This window comes from Botryllus schlosseri, chromosome 2 (assembly GCF_051294905.1).
Source record: "Botryllus schlosseri isolate E-star chromosome 2, Bs_hap1, whole genome shotgun sequence".
Classification (NCBI taxonomy): Eukaryota; Metazoa; Chordata; class Ascidiacea; order Stolidobranchia; family Styelidae; genus Botryllus; species Botryllus schlosseri.
The window spans coordinates 14,317,462-14,337,972 of NC_137237.1; the positions used below are offsets into that span (position 1 = coordinate 14,317,462).

General features: G+C 39.9%; 2 protein-coding genes across 3 annotated transcripts in view; both read left to right on the plus strand.

Annotated features, from left to right (window-relative positions):
- LOC145433716 (echinoderm microtubule-associated protein-like 6) overlaps window positions 1-20,511 on the plus strand; it is a 228,902-nt gene that overhangs the window by 166,851 nt on the left and 41,540 nt on the right. The gene's annotated exons all lie outside the window — the stretch shown is intronic.
- LOC145433712 (vacuolar protein sorting-associated protein 41 homolog) lies at window positions 1,217-20,253 on the plus strand. 2 transcript variants are annotated; one of them, XM_080310901.1, is made up of 24 exons: window positions 1,218-1,575; window positions 2,276-2,371; window positions 2,448-2,525; window positions 2,885-3,025; window positions 5,388-5,573; window positions 5,644-5,793; window positions 6,489-6,555; window positions 6,724-6,825; window positions 6,889-7,026; window positions 7,759-7,931; window positions 7,990-8,100; window positions 10,082-10,207; window positions 10,263-10,390; window positions 10,449-10,557; window positions 10,622-10,699; window positions 11,323-11,373; window positions 11,748-11,863; window positions 11,928-12,004; window positions 13,097-13,237; window positions 13,295-13,416; window positions 14,721-14,835; window positions 14,896-15,005; window positions 15,141-15,194; window positions 20,083-20,253. In XM_080310901.1, the coding sequence occupies exons 1-24, from the start codon at window positions 1,510-1,512 to the stop codon at window positions 20,134-20,136; spliced, it is 2,589 nt and encodes an 862-aa protein (XP_080167027.1). In that variant the 5' UTR covers window positions 1,218-1,509; the 3' UTR covers window positions 20,137-20,253. The 2 variants fall into 2 exon arrangements, with proteins under 2 accessions (XP_080167026.1, XP_080167027.1); XM_080310900.1 differs by having other exon boundaries at window positions 1,217-1,575; window positions 14,896-15,194.

Consider the following 20,511-nt stretch of genomic DNA (forward strand, 5'->3'; position numbering starts at 1 on the left):
ATCGAAAAATAACATGGTTTGTGGTCTTAAAAATGAGACCGGAAAGTTGCCATGGGCCGAGAGAATAAGACATAACTAGCTTTTTGAGACCGATTTTGATGTGTCAGTATTTTTGGTCTTGTTTTTAAGACGAATTTCGCTAATCAAGAAACAACATGGTTTGTGGTCTTAAAAATGAGACTGGAAAGTTGACATGAGCCAGCAGAGCACAAGTCATAACTAGCCCATTGAGAAAGTTTTCGATGTGTCAGCAATTTTGGTCTTGTTTTTAAGACTAATTTCGCTAATCAAGAAACAACATGGTTTGTCGTCCGGAAAGTTGACATGGGCCAAAAGCATAAGACATCATCATCATCATCATTGGTTTATTAGCAATTTTATCAGTTCAATACACCACAAAAATGCGATACAATGAAAAGACAGGAAGATGTCGAAGCGACAAGGAGTAGTCTATGGAATCTGACACCCACCTTGGCCTAGGCGATGTAAAGAGGAGGCCTGCACACTGAATGAAAGTAAAGAAGATAGTATAGAAGAAGAATGCGACAAGAAATAGGGCGGCATGTCATGGGAAGCGAGATCGATAGGTCAGTCGTGGTCCGGTAATCTAGCTAGAGGATGGACATAACCAGCTTATTGAGACAGTTTTTTCAAGTTTCAGTATTTATAGTCTTGTTTTTGAGACGAATTTCGCTAATCATGAAACAACATGGTTTGTGGTCATAAAAATGAGACCAGAAAGATGACATGGGCCAAGAGCATAATTTGGTCTCGAATCCATTTTTTTAGAAAAAAAGTCTCATACCGGTATACCTTGAAACTTAGCACACTGTTTGATGACATCATAAAAATATACCATACCAAATATCGTCACCCATTTCGTGATGGAACACCTTCAAGGCTTCAAAAATAGAGACAGAGTTTGTCAACCACGACATGCAGTAAAATGAAATTCGTAGTTTGGATGGTGCTCTGGCGACGGAATTGCGAAGAAACCGCAAGGCTATTCATCTCCACTACGACTATCGAATTACGCTATCTCGCCATGCCTCACTATCGAATGTAAACAGAATGGGTTTTCTGTGGATAATCAACCACAGCAAGAAGAATTTCGGCAGCAGCCTGAACACGAACCCAACACCGGCCTGTTACTGTCGCTTTTCAGAATCAGAACTGTCTCAGTCGGAGCTCCGCATTACGTCATTGTCATGGTCACTGAATCTCGGAACAATGCCAATTTCGTACTCTTTGGAGAAATTAAGGGATAGTTGCAGTGCGCTTACCAGCTTAAATTATGCGAAACCCCACACTAATGCTACTAAATTGGCGAGATTTACTTCAAAGATTTTGAGCAATGTGCATCGATCGGTCCGGATTACAAGTTCCGCTGTTCTGCCATTTAGTTTTCGCCAACATGGGAGTTTGTTGATTTTTACATCACTACCTAAAACCTATCGTCTAGTCTTTGAGCAGAAATTTGGAATCCTGCTTTAGATTCTTTAGTCAAAAATGGATGGAGCTATAAGGTTGCCGTCAATGCTGTATTCTTCCTCAGACTATGAGTCGGAGTCGGAGGTGCGTAAGTTATTATTTATCGATATGCAGTGATATGCACTATCGTTAAGTTAGATGTGGATGAGAGATTTTGCAACTGTCTCAATTCTCACGTCGATTATTCAAAATTTTTGGTGTGAACATATACGAAACGACCAGTGGCGGTCTCTTAATCTAGCATCCACTGCGGCCTAGTGCCCGAGGTCGCAGTTTTTCGATGAAAATCTGTATAATAGTGTATTTGGTGGTCCTTTTGTAGACACTATCTCTTGCTCTCTTCATGCCCAATATATTGTATTGTATATTTAAAAGATATGCCCGTCCTAAAATTAAAATCTGTGGAAGTGTTGATCAGTAAGAGAAAATCAAGTACGATAATCAATTTGTCTATTATATATCAACTGCGAATATCTTTTTTTCAAATTTGAATGAGTGGTTTTCTCAGCCAAGTACTATCACAAATAATGGTGGAATCAATGCAAAGAATAATTGCTATCCCTCAATTATATTTTATTGAAAAACTGCACTGAGCAATGAGCATTCAAGAAATATTTTATCGACATCAACTGGAAGCACAATTCTTTTGCGCTCACTGCGTGAGTTGTGCAAGCGGTTCCAGTGTCAAAAGTCTTGATGAAACTCATCAATCAAATACGCATATTGATAGAATGTTAGAAAATTTATATGCCAAAAGTTTCAATCAACTTTCAACATTTTTCAGGAAGAGGAACCACAACTCAAGTATGAACGAGTTAACAATGATATATTGAAAATACTAGAAAAAGATGCTGCTGCTTGCGTTGCAATGCACATAAAAGTGGGTGTTTACTGTCTTGTTCTCTTTCACTCTCTCTGAGAACATATTCACTGATATCGCTATAACTATTTTTCAGTTTGTTGCTCTCGGAACTCATTGGGGAAAAGTGTACATTCTTGATCATAGCGGCAATCTCAGTAAGGAGTTCTCAGCGGTGAGACTTTTGTTGTTGTGTTAGATTCAATGATCACTGTAATCTGATTTGAAATATTTGAATTCTTAACTATTTTGTGTGCTATTAGATACCGTAGGTGGATAAACCTAAAAAATTACTCATCTACAATTGTACTTTGGGAGATCGTATTTATTCAGGTACAAGAAGATTAATTTGATCAATCATCTTATGCCACCATGACATTTTTTTGTTGGTGTCGTTTAGACAGGCTAATCATATAGTTATATATAATGTTCGGTGGTCTAGTGATTTCTTTAAACGCTCATTCAGAATGCTCGACCTATATAGGGTTGCATATTTGTAGACTGGACTGCTCATTTACATGTTAACTATTACAGCACAATACTCAAATTACTGCGCTATCTCTGGACGAAGACGGGGAATATATCGCTAGTTGTTCAGATGACGGCCACGTTGTCGTCAATGGTCTATATTCCGGTAATTATAACATGTCGACCAATGTGGATAAGCCTGTAAAAGTGAGTTATGCATTATAATTAGACGATTATAATGATTATAATTCCATCGAAACCGCTTTATTATTGAAGATTAATTGTTGCTGCATCACAAACACATTTTGATTCCAGAACTAATGATGAACAGATTAGATCATAATAATCATGCCTGCAAAAATTTAAAAAAAGCTGTAGTGTGCAAGAATCAATTGACAATTGCAGCTCATTACTGGGATAACATCTGATATAATCTCGGTGGCATGATCATGGAACATACCTCTGCGTAATATTCGAAACTGATGTGTGCAAGCCTTGCGAAGTGGATATTTTTGACAAACGAAATATGCTACAGCACTTTGCTGGGTTTGTTGCTCAGCCGGCAATGCTTGCACAGGTACTGGCGGTACATCTCCATCTTTAAGACAAGATTCGCCCATGGGAATCCCCTCGTTCCTTAGTAGCTAGCTTCATTGAACAAGAAAGAGAGACCATGTTTAATCCATGAAAAGAGAAGTTTCCCTACTTGCACTCCAATTTTTTTTATAGCAAATCTCTTTGTGAAAGTACTTTCCCAACTACCAAGTATAACGTTTTGAAAAGATGGAAATTGATTCCGCGAGTACTTGAATGTACAAAAAAGAAAAACTAGAGTTGATGAAATTTTTATTTACAGGTTCACAATTGTTCATGCAACCCTCAAGTTGATACCATTCTTGATGGAGTTAAACGGCCTATTATGCATATCCAGAGGTGGTCAGTAAACGAAGTACTTCTACTTTTTCGAAGTACTCAAGTAGTTTCCCTCTACTTCTGGTACTTACTCAAGTAGATCTGTCTTTCTCTACTTCTACTTCATAATATTTTGTGATCTACTTACTTACTTTTCGCTATTTTCAGTTTGTCAAGTAGAAGTAGTCTAATCCTCCAGTCAGGAAGATAGCCTGAGGAATTTCGGGGCTGTTTTCACGGACTATCAACATATAATTTTCATAAAAGTCGAGTAAATCCCAGAATTTCCGTCCCGCTTCGCGCACAGTGGATATGGAGTAACCAGTATGATTTCACTACAGTATCGGTGAATATAATTTATGTAGCGGGTTGCGTAGTACCATTCTACTCTACTCCTGGTACTTACTCAAGAAGATCTGATTTTCGCTACTTCTACTTCGTAATATTTGGTGATTTACACATTAAACATTAAATTTTCATAAAAGTTGGGTAAAGCGAAAAATTTTCGTCGCGCGTAGTGGATACGGAGTGACCAGTATGATTTCACTACAGTATCGGTGAATATAATTTATGTAGCGGGTTGCGTGGTACCATTCACATCGCATTGTCGCCCTTCGCGCATATGAAATATCTCACCACAGTATATATGGCTCATCATAACGTTTGAAACTGATGTCGCAATCTACCATTTACTTGTCATATCGTAATCTAGCAGTCCATGGCGTGTCTTAATCTGGAAAAGTGGACTCTGTGATTTTTTTTAGTTTTAGAGCTGTTTTCGCATACCACTTTTAAAACTTTCTGGACTAAAGACATGAAATACATTTTCCTCTTTTAGGAGTATTATTTATATTTTACGTTCAATTCCCAATATCATATACTTTGAGTACTAATTAATATCAGTTCTTTTGTCTGGATAACATAAATGTTGAAGTATAAAAGCAAGTGTAGATACACAATATGGTATTTTTTCGACCAACCATATTTTTTTTATCAACGTTTACTAATCGCGCAAAGTGTTTACACCGTATCCTATACAACTTCTCCGTATTGCTCTTCCGCTAAACTACTATAATTTGGGGGAGGGTGCCATACCATGATATTTTCTAAAACGTACTGTTTGAGTAAACAGAGGATTTGGATCGCATTTTCATATGAATACTAAATCATTTTTATCTCATGATGCGAACTAATGCTTATACTGTCGAAAATTTGATACCTCCTGGTAGACTACACATCGATATGAATCAAGCTCGGCACCTTTCGCATAGCTCAATTTGCACTTTTTGACAATCGGTGCGAACGAATTACGACTGTTTTCACAACTAACAATTCTACTTCTACTTCAAGTAGTTTTAGGTTGCTTACGGAAGAAGTACTTCTACTCGTACTTAAGTAGATTTTTTCGTCGCTACTTCTGCTTCTACTTAAGTAGCTTTCTTGACTACTTTGACCACCTCTGATCATGTCTCACTTGCTAAGGGCGCGTATTTTGTGTAATGAACTTCTTCTTTTATTCGGATTTTTGCATGGATACCCGACAATGCAGCCCTGATCCTGCTTGTACGTTTTGATGTGATGTCTAGTTTTGGAAAAATATGCCGGAAAAACCAGTAGCAATTGACCGTCTGTTTTTCATTGAGATATTTTCATTTAGGCTGTTGCGCTGGACCCGAGTTTTGCAAAAGGCAGTACGAAGCAGTTTGTGTTTGGCATTGACGGACTCGTCTTGTACGAAAAAGGCTGGCTCGGAAGGTCCAAGACCACCGTGTTACATACCGGTGAAGGTATGGTACGGAATATCAAATGGAGGGGAAATCTGGTGGCATGGGCGAATGACTGGGTGAGAAAATTTCTATTTCGCACCGTTTCGTTATGAAAGGATATTGCTAATTTGTATGTGATGTATTCAGGGAGTGAAGATGTACGATATGAAGCAGCGACGAAGAATCACACATATACCCCGCACTGGATCTAAGGATTTGCGTCCTGAGCTATATCCGTCCCATATCGCCTGGAAAGACGATGTGACCTTGCTCATAGGATGGGCGAATGAGATTAAGGTTAGTATAATGCGCGTGTGCGGTGCATGTAAATTTAACATATTTATGTACTGATTATCTCCCTTGTAACAGTTGGTACAATATTGTCGGAATCGTCACAATGTAGTATAAAAATAAATGGACCAGTAAAGTGTATTTAAGTGGTAGATTCAAGAAATTCTCTTCTAGCGTGTAATCCTGTTCCTTCTTTGACCGAAGCCATATGGTGTGGGTTGCTGTTGACATGGATCAATGACCAAGGATGTTCTATTCCTGAGTAGCCTGACCGTGAAATTTGGGCAATCACGACCATTTTAGGAAACTGTTGTCTAAAAAAGGGTAATCATTTTCGCCCAGTCCTATTCACGAACATCTCATTGCCTTCAGGTCTAGTTGGTATAGTAAACTATTGTGACGTTATGATTACTGAAAATAAGACGTACCGTAATAAGGACACAAGTTAAAATTGACAATTTTTTTTCATAAATGCAGTTTTATAATACATCGCCCTTCAAAATGAGAACGGTATCGCAATCCTCTGTATATTCAGGACAGTCTCACGTAGGGTATAGAACTTAAAGTCATGATCTGTCTTCGGCCAAAGCCGCATCCACCATCTCCAATTATATTACCTTGTCCGTGCGTGTAGCTCTGAAGGCTCTGTTCAGTCTTTATAGTTCAAGGCATATTTTAGTAAGTTTCAAACCATCTCGCAGGTGTGCATGGTCAAGGAAAGAAGGACCAGAGACGTGACACGTGAACCCGACAAATACGTTGAGATTGGTAAGCATTTGTTTGGCACAGCAGGCAGAGGTGGTCAGTTAAGACGTGCTTTTACTTTTTTGAAGTACCTGTACTCGAGTAAGATTTGCCCTGCACTACTTATGAGTTTCGACTGCCTTTACTTTTACTCACATTGCATTGATAATAAGGCCTGATTTTTCGTCACAGTTTATCGCATACCAGTCGACTACGCATGTTGCGGGATCGCACCATTTGGCAGCAAAATTGTGATACTGGGCTACGATTTTAGTAACGACTCCAATAGTGACGGTATGTGATACATTAAGGAATCTGCGCTCTTATTGCATTGGCCTTGGTTTCTTCCGTGTTAAGGTAAAGGCAGCGGCAGAAATTCGGAGAGGCCGCAATTGCTAATTCTGGAACCTGACAATGACAGTTATGATGAGCTTTCGTGCGACGCGCTGTCAGTCAGAGGGTATCAGACTTACAAGTGTAACAACTACGGCTTAGGTAGGAAATTTGATACTTTTGCTGTGTGCAAAACAAGCAACTGTATCTTACGGCGTGATATGACGCACCGTGATAATCGGTGTTTTCTTCTAGCTCCGAGTTAATGGCGGAGCTCTTTCGATGAATTGCATATTTTATCTATCAGTCTTACCGCATCTTCTACTAGCTGCATTAGCTACCTGATTTATATCCGACTGCATTCGGCATGAAATCTTTCGCTTAATTCACTTCAAGATTTAATATCTAGCACATTTTTAATCATACATGAAATGGTGTCAGTAAACGTAAGAAAGTTCACTGTATTTTAGTGGTTCTTACCTTAACTAATCTGGCGAACAGTTGCGCTAATTTGCAAGCCTTCGGCCAACCCCGATTTTTCATCTAGTCACATTACTAAAGAATACTGGTGCACATGATAAACTGTGCATCAACAACTGTGTTAAAAAACCAAACCATCGGAACATGATTTTCCCACAGAACAAAAACATGGTACCGGTAATGATTATGTAGGCATACTTAAATCAGTGTGAATTTTGTTGCGTGGGTCGGGTGCGTGTCTTAACCTCCAGCAAACCTCCGAGACTGGCTGAGCACAACTATGGGGTTTGTGTGAACCCCGGCAAAGAACCACCGTTTTGTTTGCACTGGGGTGTTGCTTTCAAATGGAATAGCTACTTTTGACTTGCTCTGCCACAACCTATTTTGATAATTTACCCTACGGATTTGTCCCAGCCTACGAACCGGAAGAAGGCACCATCTATATCGTGTCTCCGAAGGACATAGTAGTCGCGCGCACCCGTGATAAAGACGACCACGTCGATTGGCTGATATCTTGCAAGAAGTACGAAGAGGCCTTGCAGGAGGTCAAGAAACATGGGAAGCACATATTCAGGAATAGCGCATCGGTATTTCGCTGTGTTCCGCATTACCCTTGTGTCTGTGTAACGCTCGTCTACATTGTAGGGAATCGGAATTATGTACGTCGAGCATTTGATCGAGAGGAGGGAATTTGTGTTGGCTGCGAGTAAGAGCAAAGAGGTTCTCGGAAATGACGTCGAGATCTGGGAGGCAGTGGTAGGTGACGCGCGTATTGTTATCGTCAGGCATCCAGAGTTAATCAGTAACGAAGTACTTCGAGTAGGATTTTAGACTACCACTACTAACAAATTTTCAGTTTTTTAGGCAAAACTAGGCCTAGAATCAGACTTGGACATCGACAAAATTTTCAGCTTTTCTAAATTAGATTCGGATTAGAGTTGCAGCTATACGTTACTTTACGAATTAGATTAGAATTAGAATTACTGAAATCGCGAAAACTTGAGAATTGTATTAGGTTCAGTTCATATCTAATCACAGATGTCTGTAAAGAAAGCTTGGCTCGTTTTTCACGATTCAGTTGTCCTGCCACATTTTTAGGAAAACCAGAAATTCAATTAGAATTAAAGCAATAGCGTAGAAGCATTACGAAAATTAGTTTACAATTAGAGTAAAGAAACAGTTAGCAAATAACAATAAAATGAGATTACCGGCATTTCGCTCTAATAGACAGCTAGAATTATCTAGCTGCCCGAGTCTGCCTAGAATACTTCCGATTTACTTACTTGCAAATCACTACTTCTATTTGTACCCAAGTATAAATATACAATGTTACTTATACTTCTATGTGATTTCAAAAGTACGTTCATGACAAACTCGACGAACTTTTCGCGTGCCACTTATCTTATCTTCTATGTGAGTACCAACAATGAGTGGTTTGAGTTTTTAAGCCAGGCGTAGGCAATTCATTTTTCCGGCAGGCCAAACGTGAAGCAGAAAATACGTTGTCTAGCTGAGAAAAATGTTTAGATTATGTTCTACGACGTACAGTTTTATTCTTAAATTGAAACAGTGAATTACGTTGTTAACACGTGTTGCTAAGTGGATGCGTTAATATTAGGCTGTGTCCCTAGCTCTGTATGGCTTGGTAAAATTGCTTTGCTGGTTTGCCTGATTCGCTAGCAGGTCCGCACCAGCCGTGCGTATGTATTCACAATTCATGTCATGATTTTTCTCATAGTGCCGACTAAAATTATATTAGTTAAACACGGAGACCTGCTCGGTACTGTCCATAAACTAAATAGACCGGTTACCGGTTATTTATATGAGTTATATTTATTTTGGCGTCATCGGTTGACGAAATAAATCTCTCTCTATCGGCTGACTTCAGTAAACAAAAATTTAGTGCTCCAAATCTTGTTGAAATGTCGGCCTTCCGCCGCATCTTTCATTGCTTGACATAGCATTGTTCGTGAGCCAGGATGGCCGCTAATCAGGTGCACTGATTGCATTATTTTACGAATTAGAATTTGGAAACGTATCACGTAACAGTTTAAAGCGTAGACCTGGCATCAAACAAGATTTGAACTTGAATATGGAAACAATGACTTGTAACTTTAATTGTTATGCTATAATTTGCTACATTGGCTTCATTTTGAACCCGGATTTCTCGCACGACGTACATAGGTTACGTAATCACGGTTCATCAATAAACTAGACTTCAAAGTAAACACATTTCCGCATCGGTTTCTACAGTTGTTTTTGGTCACACATAAACATTAGTAAATATATTTTATGGTCTAAATTCCAAGTAATTTTTCACGGGCCGCTCAGAATCGTTTCGCGGGCCGCACAATGCCCAGGTTTGATTTAAGTTCAATGTACTATTTTTAGATGGTACAAAAATTCCTTCTATTGGCACATACTTGGTTGACGTATTTTGATAAAAGTTGACTCCAAGGCAAGGCACCGAAATCAAAGTGTGAACTCCTGACGAGGTGGAATCAGCTATATCGACTGTATTAATGATGCGACACGTTGGAGTTGCTTGGGCGTTTTTATGATCAGTAGTACTTTTGTAAACTGATTAATATATCCTTTGAGGGGTTGGCAATGTCGGGGCAAACTGAAGGTTTTAAACGAGTTATGATTTTGCAAGATCGTGTACCTTGTGGCATTTGGATAAGATTTCTGAAAGAATCTTATTTGCTTGTGTCCAACTTCCACACGCGAATTTCAGGTGAGCAAGTTCATACTCGCGGGACAAGTGGCTGCACTCTATCCTTACATGCCTATGGAAGATGTCCGCTTGGACCCGAGATGTTACGATATGGTTTTGAACGATTTGTTGAAGAAGGATCACAGCGTATGTCCACACCCGGTCGGAGGCTTGTAGAAATTAATAAATCGCTTTTGTTCAGACATTTGCCAAGGCTATCAAGGAATGGCCGTCAGACTTGTACAACATTGCGTTTGTCGTAAGTTTGGTTCACGGCAGGCTGGATAATTACCCGAAAGACACAACGTTGCATGCGTCGCTTGCGAGATTGTAAGTCTCCGACAATCGGTGTGGGTTGAACTTACGCGTAATCTTTGCTCCATTGCAGGCACGCGTTGGACCATAGATATGACAGGGCCCTGAAAATCTACTTGCAATTGAGGCATCCTGACACGTTTGAACTGATCAGGAAGCATAGTCTGTATGGTGCCTTGAAGGTTGGTGTTTGGACGAGTTTTAGCTCGTAGAAATGACACGTTGAACTGTTTGTTCTTGTGGCAGGAGAATATTGTTCTTCTAATGGAATTCGGACAAGAAGAAGCGGTCAGTTTACTTGTGGAAAATATAGGTCACGTTCCGGTATGTCAACGCATTTATGGTTATTGCTTGTGGTGTCGGTTGTGAGAGCGTCGATAGATATATTGTTGTGTCTTTGACTTTGTGTGCGGATCTTATTCAGGGATGTTTATATGTTTCAAATGCTTACCCCATAGTTTTTATTAGAATAATGGGTATGGGACTAAATGGTAGCGGAATCTGAATAAAATCTGCAAATACTTTCAGACACAAAAATAAACGAAGTGTTTCTTTGTGGTTTAATGGTTTAGGCCTGTATATTTTTTATCAAGTTACGTCAGTTCCAGCTAGGTCTTGGTGTCTGTTCAAGTAGTCCATAAAATTGTTGTGTGGTAGGGCTACCGATTACACTAAAACTCGCTTTCAATATATTGTTGCATAAAATGTGTAAAATCGTAAAAAAAATTGTAGTGTAGTAGGTGTACTGATTGCACTTGAACTTGCGGCCGCAGCACTATTGCTTGGCATGGGCTCTGATTACTTAGGTATGTTCTAATTTACTGCGGTACTTTGCTGCTCATACGATTTCAAATCACTGTCGGCACCTGTGCTTTTACTGTAGTGAAGTGCTGGTGCTATCAGTTGTATCAGACAGACCCAATTACACTCGGCATATTTCTTTCCAGATCGAAATGGTTGTGGCTGAATTGCAAAAACATCAACAGTATTTATATATGGTAAGTTCTAGTTTTACTGCCAACTCAAGATAGACTATTATGCTTTTGAGCGAATGCTACCCAATTACGCTAATTCAATTTCATATGAGTACATTATATCTGTGCTGAAATATTGCTCCAGTGGTTACCAATTACGTTTTTTTGCTCCTCTCGCCCCCTAGTCAATCTTGACATATCAACAAATTTCCATACCAGTACTGGAACTTTATCCCTCAAGTGGGGTATGTGGATCTTGTTGATTACATCTACTGATGCAGCAAATTTGTATCTTCAAGACAATTTATGCTTGTCGGCACTTTTTTGAATTACCCTGTTTAAGTTTCAATCACTAGCGCAATATCAAGCTTAGTCAATGTTATCTCCATCATTCGCAGTACCTTCACGCCCTGTACAAGAAAGACCCACAACTCAGCGGCAACTACCACATGCTGCAAGTGCGATTGTACGCCGAGTTCAATCGATCGGAACTCCTGCCGTTCTTCCGGTCCAGGTGACGCGGTCTACTGTATTTTGCTCGGAACCTGCACCAATGCGCTCCATTTTTTTTCTTCTAGCAATCACTACGAGCTCGAGGAAGCCCTTGATATATGCGAGGAGCGTGAATATATCGACGAAATTGTGTTCTTGTTAGGTAAAACCGGTAGTGAATATGGCTGGTGAAGTTGAGCATCTGGCTGATTTGATCCTGAATCGAGTAGTAAGCTTCAGGCTTGGTTTTAAAGTCGTGTATTATTATCTCATATGTATTAAGAACGAGTTTCCAAGCTCATATTTGTACCTTTCACACAATAAGAATGAAGATGATGCTACTAGCACAACCAAAGTCTATATTTTTATAACTCTTAACGATACATATGACTATAGCGCTGTGTTACAATGTTGTTACACAAAAAAGTCGTTACCAAGAACGTGCGTAACCTATACTATATGATTTCAATGTTGCGATAGTTGAGGTTACAGATCTTCCACGACGGGAATATATAGCGGCCAAAAGATAATTACTGGTTATAAAATAGTTAACTGTCACAAGAAGTAATCGGTCCTGGAAAAGCCAAACCGATCAAAACTATCAAGGCTGTAGTGTCGGTTTACTTTACCATTGACCCCAGAAACTTACAACACACTATGTGAATCAACCCATTTTTTGAATTTGAAAAAAAATCTGCTTACAGAAAGTAATTACATTTGTGAATGTCCGTCTACATCAGTGGTTCTTAAACTTCTTTAGACTCGCCCCCCTTGATGAAATTGGAAAATTTAGGATGGTATGATGCAACTATGACATTTAAAATCGTAGTGCAATTCGCATTATTGTCGTTGTTTAAACTTGAAAGTTTCAGGACGTATTCAACTCATTCTGAGGTCAAGAAACTTCCTTTCTATCTGATGGCTTCGCGCCCCTTCGAATGCTTTCACACCGCCCAGTTTGAGAAGCACTGCTTTACGTGAAAATCTTGATAATCAGCTTCCGTAATTACAACGGTACTTTTTGGTAACATTGGGTTCGATTTTGAAGTAGCTGAAGTCGGAGCAATTTAACAAACTCCGACTCCGTCCAGTCCGTGGTTCGCCAACTCCAACTTAACGAAACTTCGACTCCACAGCCGTGCTTGCTACTCGACTCGAATCGATACAATCAATACTCTACTCGAAAACTCAAATAGTTGTACCCAACCCTAGCACCGAATTAATGTGGCAATCACGTTGTTCTCTTTCTGCGAAGCCCGGATGGGTAACGCTTCCAGGGCCTTGTACGAGATCATCCGTCACTACCCTGACGTCGACAAAGCGATTGAATTTTGCAAGGAGCAAAACGACATGTCGCTGTGGAGCGAACTGATCGACAAATCAATCGAGAAGCCTGGTGGGAAATAAAGGCGAACTTTTTGCCGCTGGAGCGCGACATTATCTTTCTATTTAGAAAACATCAGAGATTTGCTGGAGAACATCGGGACACACGTAGATCCCGTATTGTTAATTAGACGGATCCCGCCTGGATTGAAAATACCGGGGCTCCGGAACGCATTGGTCAAAATTCTACAGGTAATCCCCACCCAGAGTGGGATCCAGACCGAATTTTCTATCTGAACCTTGGGTATGCGAGCTAGTTTTACGGCGTTCACGAAAGGCCGATGTTGGAACTACGACTATAACCTATAAAACTAACTGCATTGTCCTTATTTGTAAGATATTGCCTTACTTATGACGCAGGTCCAGTCCATTGTCCATACTTGTCTTATTTTCAGTGCTCACCACAGGTCACAATTGAAATACGAATACCAACATTAATAGTTTCACTGCATCGGTAATCAGGCCGTGACAAGGGCTTGGCAAAAGTGATGATCTTTTTCATTTGACCTGGTGGCATAGAAGGTTGAAATCTCCTGATCTAAATCGCATTTGGTGATACGATTTTCAGCAGACCACGGTCTTGATTGAGAAGTTTGAACATATCAACAAGGCATTGTAATTGAACTACATTCTACCAATAGCAAGTTTCCAGTTGATTTATTATTGCTTCTAAATTTGCCTTGATGAGCGATATTCTTAAGACAAGTGCGGCTGAATCCTGCTGATGTAGGAAAATTCTGACTCAAAACCATTTCTGCTGTCGTTACTCGTTACGTTATTCGTATAAATCAGTGGTTCTCAAACTTTTAGTTGACATGCCCCCCTGATGATAGTGAAAAATTTCGCTCCCCCTTCATTGTCATATCAAACAATAATAAAAAGAGCAACCAGAATGTTTGCAACGCCAACACATTGTTTAGTGGCATGGAAGGTGTTACGGCTGTTGAGACGCTTCTAGAATATGGAATTAGGGCTATATACCGAGCAATAATTATGAGATGGAGGAATATCGTGCGGAGCTTGAAAAAATTTCCAGTCAAGTATTTTGTTAAACATAATCATGTGCAATGGTAGCACGTATCACATGGAAATTTTATTGATTTTGTTGCCTAACCACTTCTATTACCCCACTTGAGTTTGTCTCAAATGTACCCGACCATAAGCTAAATCTAAAACTAATGACACAGCTACATGCATTCAACCATTACAATTCATTCAGGGACATCTTCCGATTAGTGCAAGGTTCGGTATCAGTCAAATCTAGCATCAGTGTGTGGACGGTAGGACAAAATTGTGAGATTTAAATCGAAATATAGGCTAAATAGGATTATTGCCATTGTTAAAACTTGGAAGTTTCACCAAGCCCCAACAAGTTTGAGAACCACTGGTATGGATGTGTCACTACTGCTCTCGATGGCTATCGTTTGTGCGGAAGCAGTCATACCTGCACCAGAACTATATCCTGTTTCCAAAGTTGCTTATCGTTCGAATTTCAGGATTATTCCATGCAAACTTCCATGTGGTTTCAATGTAAAAATATTCTCTCGTCGGATGTTATCAGCCTGATTGGAAAGCAGTACAAGGTGCGCTCCAGGCCTGTTTATGTTGACTGTAAGTGCAATGCTATGATGATTTCCATTACGTATTGACGGTTACAGTTATTGCTTGCAGACGAGTGTATTTGCCATGCTTGCGAGGAGCCGATTATGAGTTCTCAAGATGCTAACCAAGCCGAGAAGTCAGGCTCGAGTTCTCAAGATGCGAACCAAGCCGAGAAGTCGGTCTCTAGTTCTCAAGATGCGAACCAAGCCAAGATGCCAGCCTCGAGTTCTAAAGATGCGAGCCAAGCCAAGAAGTCGGTCTTGAGTTATCAAAATGCGAACCAAAACAAGAAGCGGGCGCTAGCCGGCCTGGAGATCTCTACATTCATTTGCCGACATACTTTTCATACGGCTTGCCTGCAAAACAAGGTATGCATTTGAACGATAGCTCACACACACTGGCTGTGTTGTGCTCGAGCCATGACGGTTATCATTGATTGTCAGCGCGGACGTGCGTTTCTTAGATTAGCTAAAAACATTGCACACCAAATTTAGCTCAATTCCAAACTTTAGAAGTGAAGCTAAATATATTTATTTAAAAAAAATTCGGATGTTACTGGCAACCTCATGAAATTGCTGCCTAAAAAAATGATGCATAGCAAATTTGACTGAATCCAACCTGTAGAAGTTATTGGTGTGGAAAATTTCGAATTTTAAAGAATAGTATTTACAGGTGGTCCTATAACACTGGCCTACAAATTTCGAAAAAATTTTGCGCCGAAAATTTTAATGAGTGATTTAGGCTAATTTTAGGTTCCTGAATCCGATTCTGTCGTCAGAATTTCTCTATCACGTCAAATTGTTTCGTTATGTATTTTTCTCATTTTCATAAATTAATCAAATTTCGGCTTTCGTTAGTGACATTATGGTCAGCGTACAACAGCAACAGATCAAATATTGTTATTGAGATCATCTATAATGATGAAACCTGGGTTGTACTACAGAATAACTCAGTTTTTGGTGGACTTGAATCCAGCGGTTCTCTATCTTTTTCGAAGAGGACCTCTGTTCGACCCATACATTTATATGTGGATGCAACTATTTTTAGTCAGTAGAAGTTATCATCTTTATATACCACACTTCGTTAAGAGATTGTGATTAGTAGCATCGTACCTAATTTAGTTCCAGACGTTATCTATCTTTATACACCCGTCCTGCCTACTAGGCTCCTCCTCGCCACCTCATCCGTGTGAGCGGTGTCTTACAAAAAGCCTAGAGGTGGGCCGTGCTGTAAGTCGGCAGTTACGAAACATAGAAGAATATCGGCCTGGTGTAAATGACTATAGTAGTCGGCAAACACCATGAAAACCCCTAAACAAACAAACATCCGTCCTGCAGACTTAATCGGTCAATGCATTTTGTGACAGCACTCTGCTCTTCCGTAAGACGTAAGTTTGCAAACAATAAACATTGTATTGTTGGTATATTCTGGTACATAACCCGAATATGTGGCCCTTTAAGCTTGTTTTGAAACATTAAAACAAACAGGATGTCTGCTTTTCCAAAGAAAAAAGTGCTTATCATCAGGCGCGTAGCCAGAGGGGGGGTTTCGGGGGTCGAAACCCCCGACTTTTGAAACGCGAAACCCCTTCCATTTACGCGAAACCCCCGTCGATGCATTTCAATATTTCGTCGGTCAGTAGCACTAGCTAATTTGTAGCAAGCTCTTGCGCAATGATTTATGACCGATACATAGGATGGCTTTTTTCTCGCGTCTTCTCTCGTGTGCACAGTAGACGAGAGAGGGCTTTTTTCACGTGCGTGCAAGGGAGACAAGGATATTACCATAAATACAACCCTAACCTACCCCTAACCCGTAATTTAACCCACATGCCCATGTGTCGCATGCCAAATTGTCGCATGCCGAAGTCTCGCATGCTCATATGTCCACGGACCGGATATTATATCGTCGTATAATGTAATCAGTCACATTGTAGCTACAATTCGTCGCATCGCTTTTATGAACGCGCGTAATCAATATTAATAATATCGGATGTATTGCAGTATTCACCTCACTGGCGACGCGTAATTCATAATTGTCGCGTGGTCCGCGATCTCATCAAATCTAGAACTCTATTAGGTCTATGCTTCAACAATTGGATGCTTAATCTCACGCATTCAGCGATACACGGCAACACAACTTTGATCTGCAATTTGACGGCTTAATATCAATAAAGAACAAAGAAATAGCAACAGGTTATCGGAACACTGTAAAACACTGTATTCAAACGGCATTCTTCAATCTACGCTAACATTTTTACCACAGTCAGGCTACGCGCAAGCGGCAAAAACTAACGAGAATCGATCTCGCTGAGATGATTGCGAAATTAAGTCATCGATTGGCGCGCGTTCGGCAATCGTTGCTAGCCTGATTTATCACGTCTCTAACAAGCCTAGTTCTACTGGCTTGAAGAACCGCATCTGCAATAGGCCCGGTGAGAACTATGCCATCGCCTGCACAATCGCATCTGCTTTGCCTGGCGCGCACCATATCATCGTTGGCTTACGCAACAACCGCATCCGCAATATGCCTGATACGAAAGATATCATCGCTAGCCTAACGATCGCGTCTCAGGCCTAGCATGCTTTGGCTCCTATCTCTCGATGGATTGTATGCGGATTTGCGATTGTGATTAAAGAGTGACATCGCTCAACTAATGTCATCAAATGTCCGCAATCGACCGCAAACATAACCATCGGAAGATGTGTGTCAATGCTTGAGTTATAAAAGATGAGAAACGTTTGAAATTGAACCACCTGAAATCGGTGCCATTATAGAACAGATTCCATAACAACTCGGACATTTTGACTTGTGCAAATCGTCGCCGAGGTTACGTAATATGCGTTGATATGCGCGTAATACGCGTTGAGAAAGCTCGCGTATTCAATTGTTCGCGAGAGATCAGGGACTCGCTAATTAACAGCACTTCCGGACACGTTGGCAAGCTTATCATACGCGTAAGTTCGTCAACGCGAGGCGATTGTATAATCGTCATTTACGCATTACTTAACCCTAATGAATTGATGCTATAAAAATCGAAACCCCGCCCTCTTCATTTCAAACCCCGCCCATATTTTTCGGCTGGCTACGCGCCTGCTTATCATGATAACTTGAAAGAATTTTTCATCATTAATCTCCACCAGTACTTATCATGATAATTCTTCTTCTCCAGTTTCCATATATTGTCACATTTTATCGGAATCGAGGAAACCTGTTTTTGAATTGTTTTCTTTTGGTTTATTGCCATGATATTAGGGGATTCTTTTGCATTATCTATTATAGACAACCAGATGAATGGAGACTACTTACTAACAGCTCAACATGAAACCTGAAGTGCACGTTACTTTACAATAGAAATAAATATGCATCGGTTCTAGGACAGTCGATCTCTCTCGACATAGGACATTCTGTGACCTACGACAAATACCATGTGTTCTATGCTGGAACAGAGCCAGAGATTAGCATTGCTTAATTTCGAAGCTTTTTGTTAGTGTGTTGCATGAATAAACGCCAGTTCCAAATACAAAAAGCTTTACATTTTGGTGGTTTCTGATATGCAGAAATATTTTACTATGAACTAGAGTCGGTCGAAGTGACCAGCGTTGCTACTCAAGTAGCACAAGTAACACCTTACATTTCTTCTCAATTACAAGTAGCAGTAGTCATTTCTAAGACATCTTAGTATATTTGATCGCGGGAGGGTGGTCGCATACTTTCAACAGTTAGTCGGAGGTGGCTACATACGAAATCGCATGATGTGTCACCGCATATAACGCAAAATGACTATAATGACACCACCAATGGGTAGAATCTTCGAGAAAATATACTCAGGTATCGTGATTCAGAGGCTATTTTACGCTTTTCTTATGCCAATTTAACTCATAATAGTGGTGCAATATTATCCCTGAACTACTTTTTACTTTACAAAAACCAAATTGCAAATGCAATTAGTTCATCCAGAATACAGTTCAGGTAGATGTTGAAGTAGTTGTAAAACATTACCACTTCAATAAGTAGCCAAAATCTACTTGAGTACCCCGAAAAAGTAGAAATATTCAACATATATATTACGTACCGGCATCTCAAAAACGTGACGTGATGGAGCAAAAATAACATCAGATTCGTATTCAGCGCCCCCAAATTAGGTATAATTGACCCAAAGAAGTCCTGGCGCAAATATTGTGTATACCAGTGTAGTTAATAATTCCAGAATTTTCCACCGTAAATGCTCTTTTTTCATATCCAAAATTTTGTACTCCTATAACTTTACTTCTGTCTCATGGAATTTTGTCCTATCAGATTAAACATACGGTATGCCTTACTGCGGTAAATGTCTTTGCGAACCTATATCCAGTGACTTGGGTCCAAATGATAGTTTACGGTTGCCGGTGAATTCAGAAAGTTCAGACGGAGGTGAACTATTACTTCACTATGTAATGATCCCAGGTTGCCAAATTATCATTTTTTTAGTAAAATTGGGTGCTGAGTTGTTTGGAGAAAGTGGCGAAGAATAACTAATCCGAAGCCGAAAATATTCGGGTTCATTTTAATATGAATATACCATTCAATTGTATACTGAAGTTCTGTACCTCCAAGAAGCTCTCTCATTCAAAGTTTCATGCTGGTGACGTCATATTTTGTGATACGATTGTTGATATACAATGTTCTTTCTTATTCTCTACTAGTTGCTGACGATTACCCCTGACGAGAGTCAGCCGAAAATATTCGGGTTCATTTCAATATGAATATACTATTCAATTGAATATCTAATCTGTGAATGCGCACATTTCGTGCTGGTATCACAAAGCGCATGTTACTCGCAAGCATATTCTGTAAATGTATGCAAGCTAACCTGACCTTAGCTCCGACACTAGCCGAGTGACTGTGAAACAATCCGAACCTGACCCTATAACTTAACTCCTAAACCTCATCCAAGTGAACTTTACCTTACCCCTAGCCCTAACGGTAACACGAACTAATGTAACTAACTTGAACCCAACATTACCACTAACCCCATTGGTGTTTCAGTAGCATTGTGCATTTGCTGGGATTCTTACCCGTACCACTTTGCCAATAATTGTCCCTAGTCTGAATTTACTTCCGAACCTACGCCCAATTTTACTGGTTACCATCTTTCCCCGTGAAAATTCAAATAATTCGATTTCTATTTTCGTTCCGCGTCCCAAAATGGGTTTGAAATGCAGATTTTGATTATGTGCATACATGGTATCCTAAATTATATTTGTTGTTTCACAGAAATTTTGTATCGTTTGCCGAGGTCAATGCTCTAAATTGTCTACTACCAGATGAAAGGGAGTCGGCGTTTGTATTTTAGATTTATTTTCATGTATTTTCGTCATTTTGTACCCTGAAGACAAAGAGTGCAATAGTCATAGTGATCATCTGATAATAAAAGATGTCATTGAACTTGCGTAGCATCATTCACTAACATATTTTACGAACTTTGTTAGGGATGGTAGCCTACATTCCATGGCTTGTTAGCGAGGCAGTATGTAGGACTACCCAAACAGTAAGTACGTTATTATCGCAGACGATGTAGTCTGAGGTAGCGAACGAAAAGTTATGACGTCACCATAAACCCCCAACTTGTCGCGTGACTAATACACTTCCTTCGCCGAGCGTGTGTCATTATACGGCATGATCATATTCAGCAGCTCTAGTATT

Excerpts from the sequence above, each read along its gene's own strand:
- LOC145433712 (XM_080310900.1), top strand. The coding sequence starts at position 1,510 with ATGGATGGAGCTATAAGGTTGCCGTCAATGCTGTATTCTTCCTCAGAC. Across the intron at positions 2,372-2,447 it reads GCGTTGCAATGCACATAAAA|TTTGTTGCTCTCGGAACTCA; the intron begins GTGGGTGTTTAC and ends ACTATTTTTCAG. Across the intron at positions 11,864-11,927 it reads CTGCCGTTCTTCCGGTCCAG|CAATCACTACGAGCTCGAGG; the intron begins GTGACGCGGTCT and ends TTTTTCTTCTAG.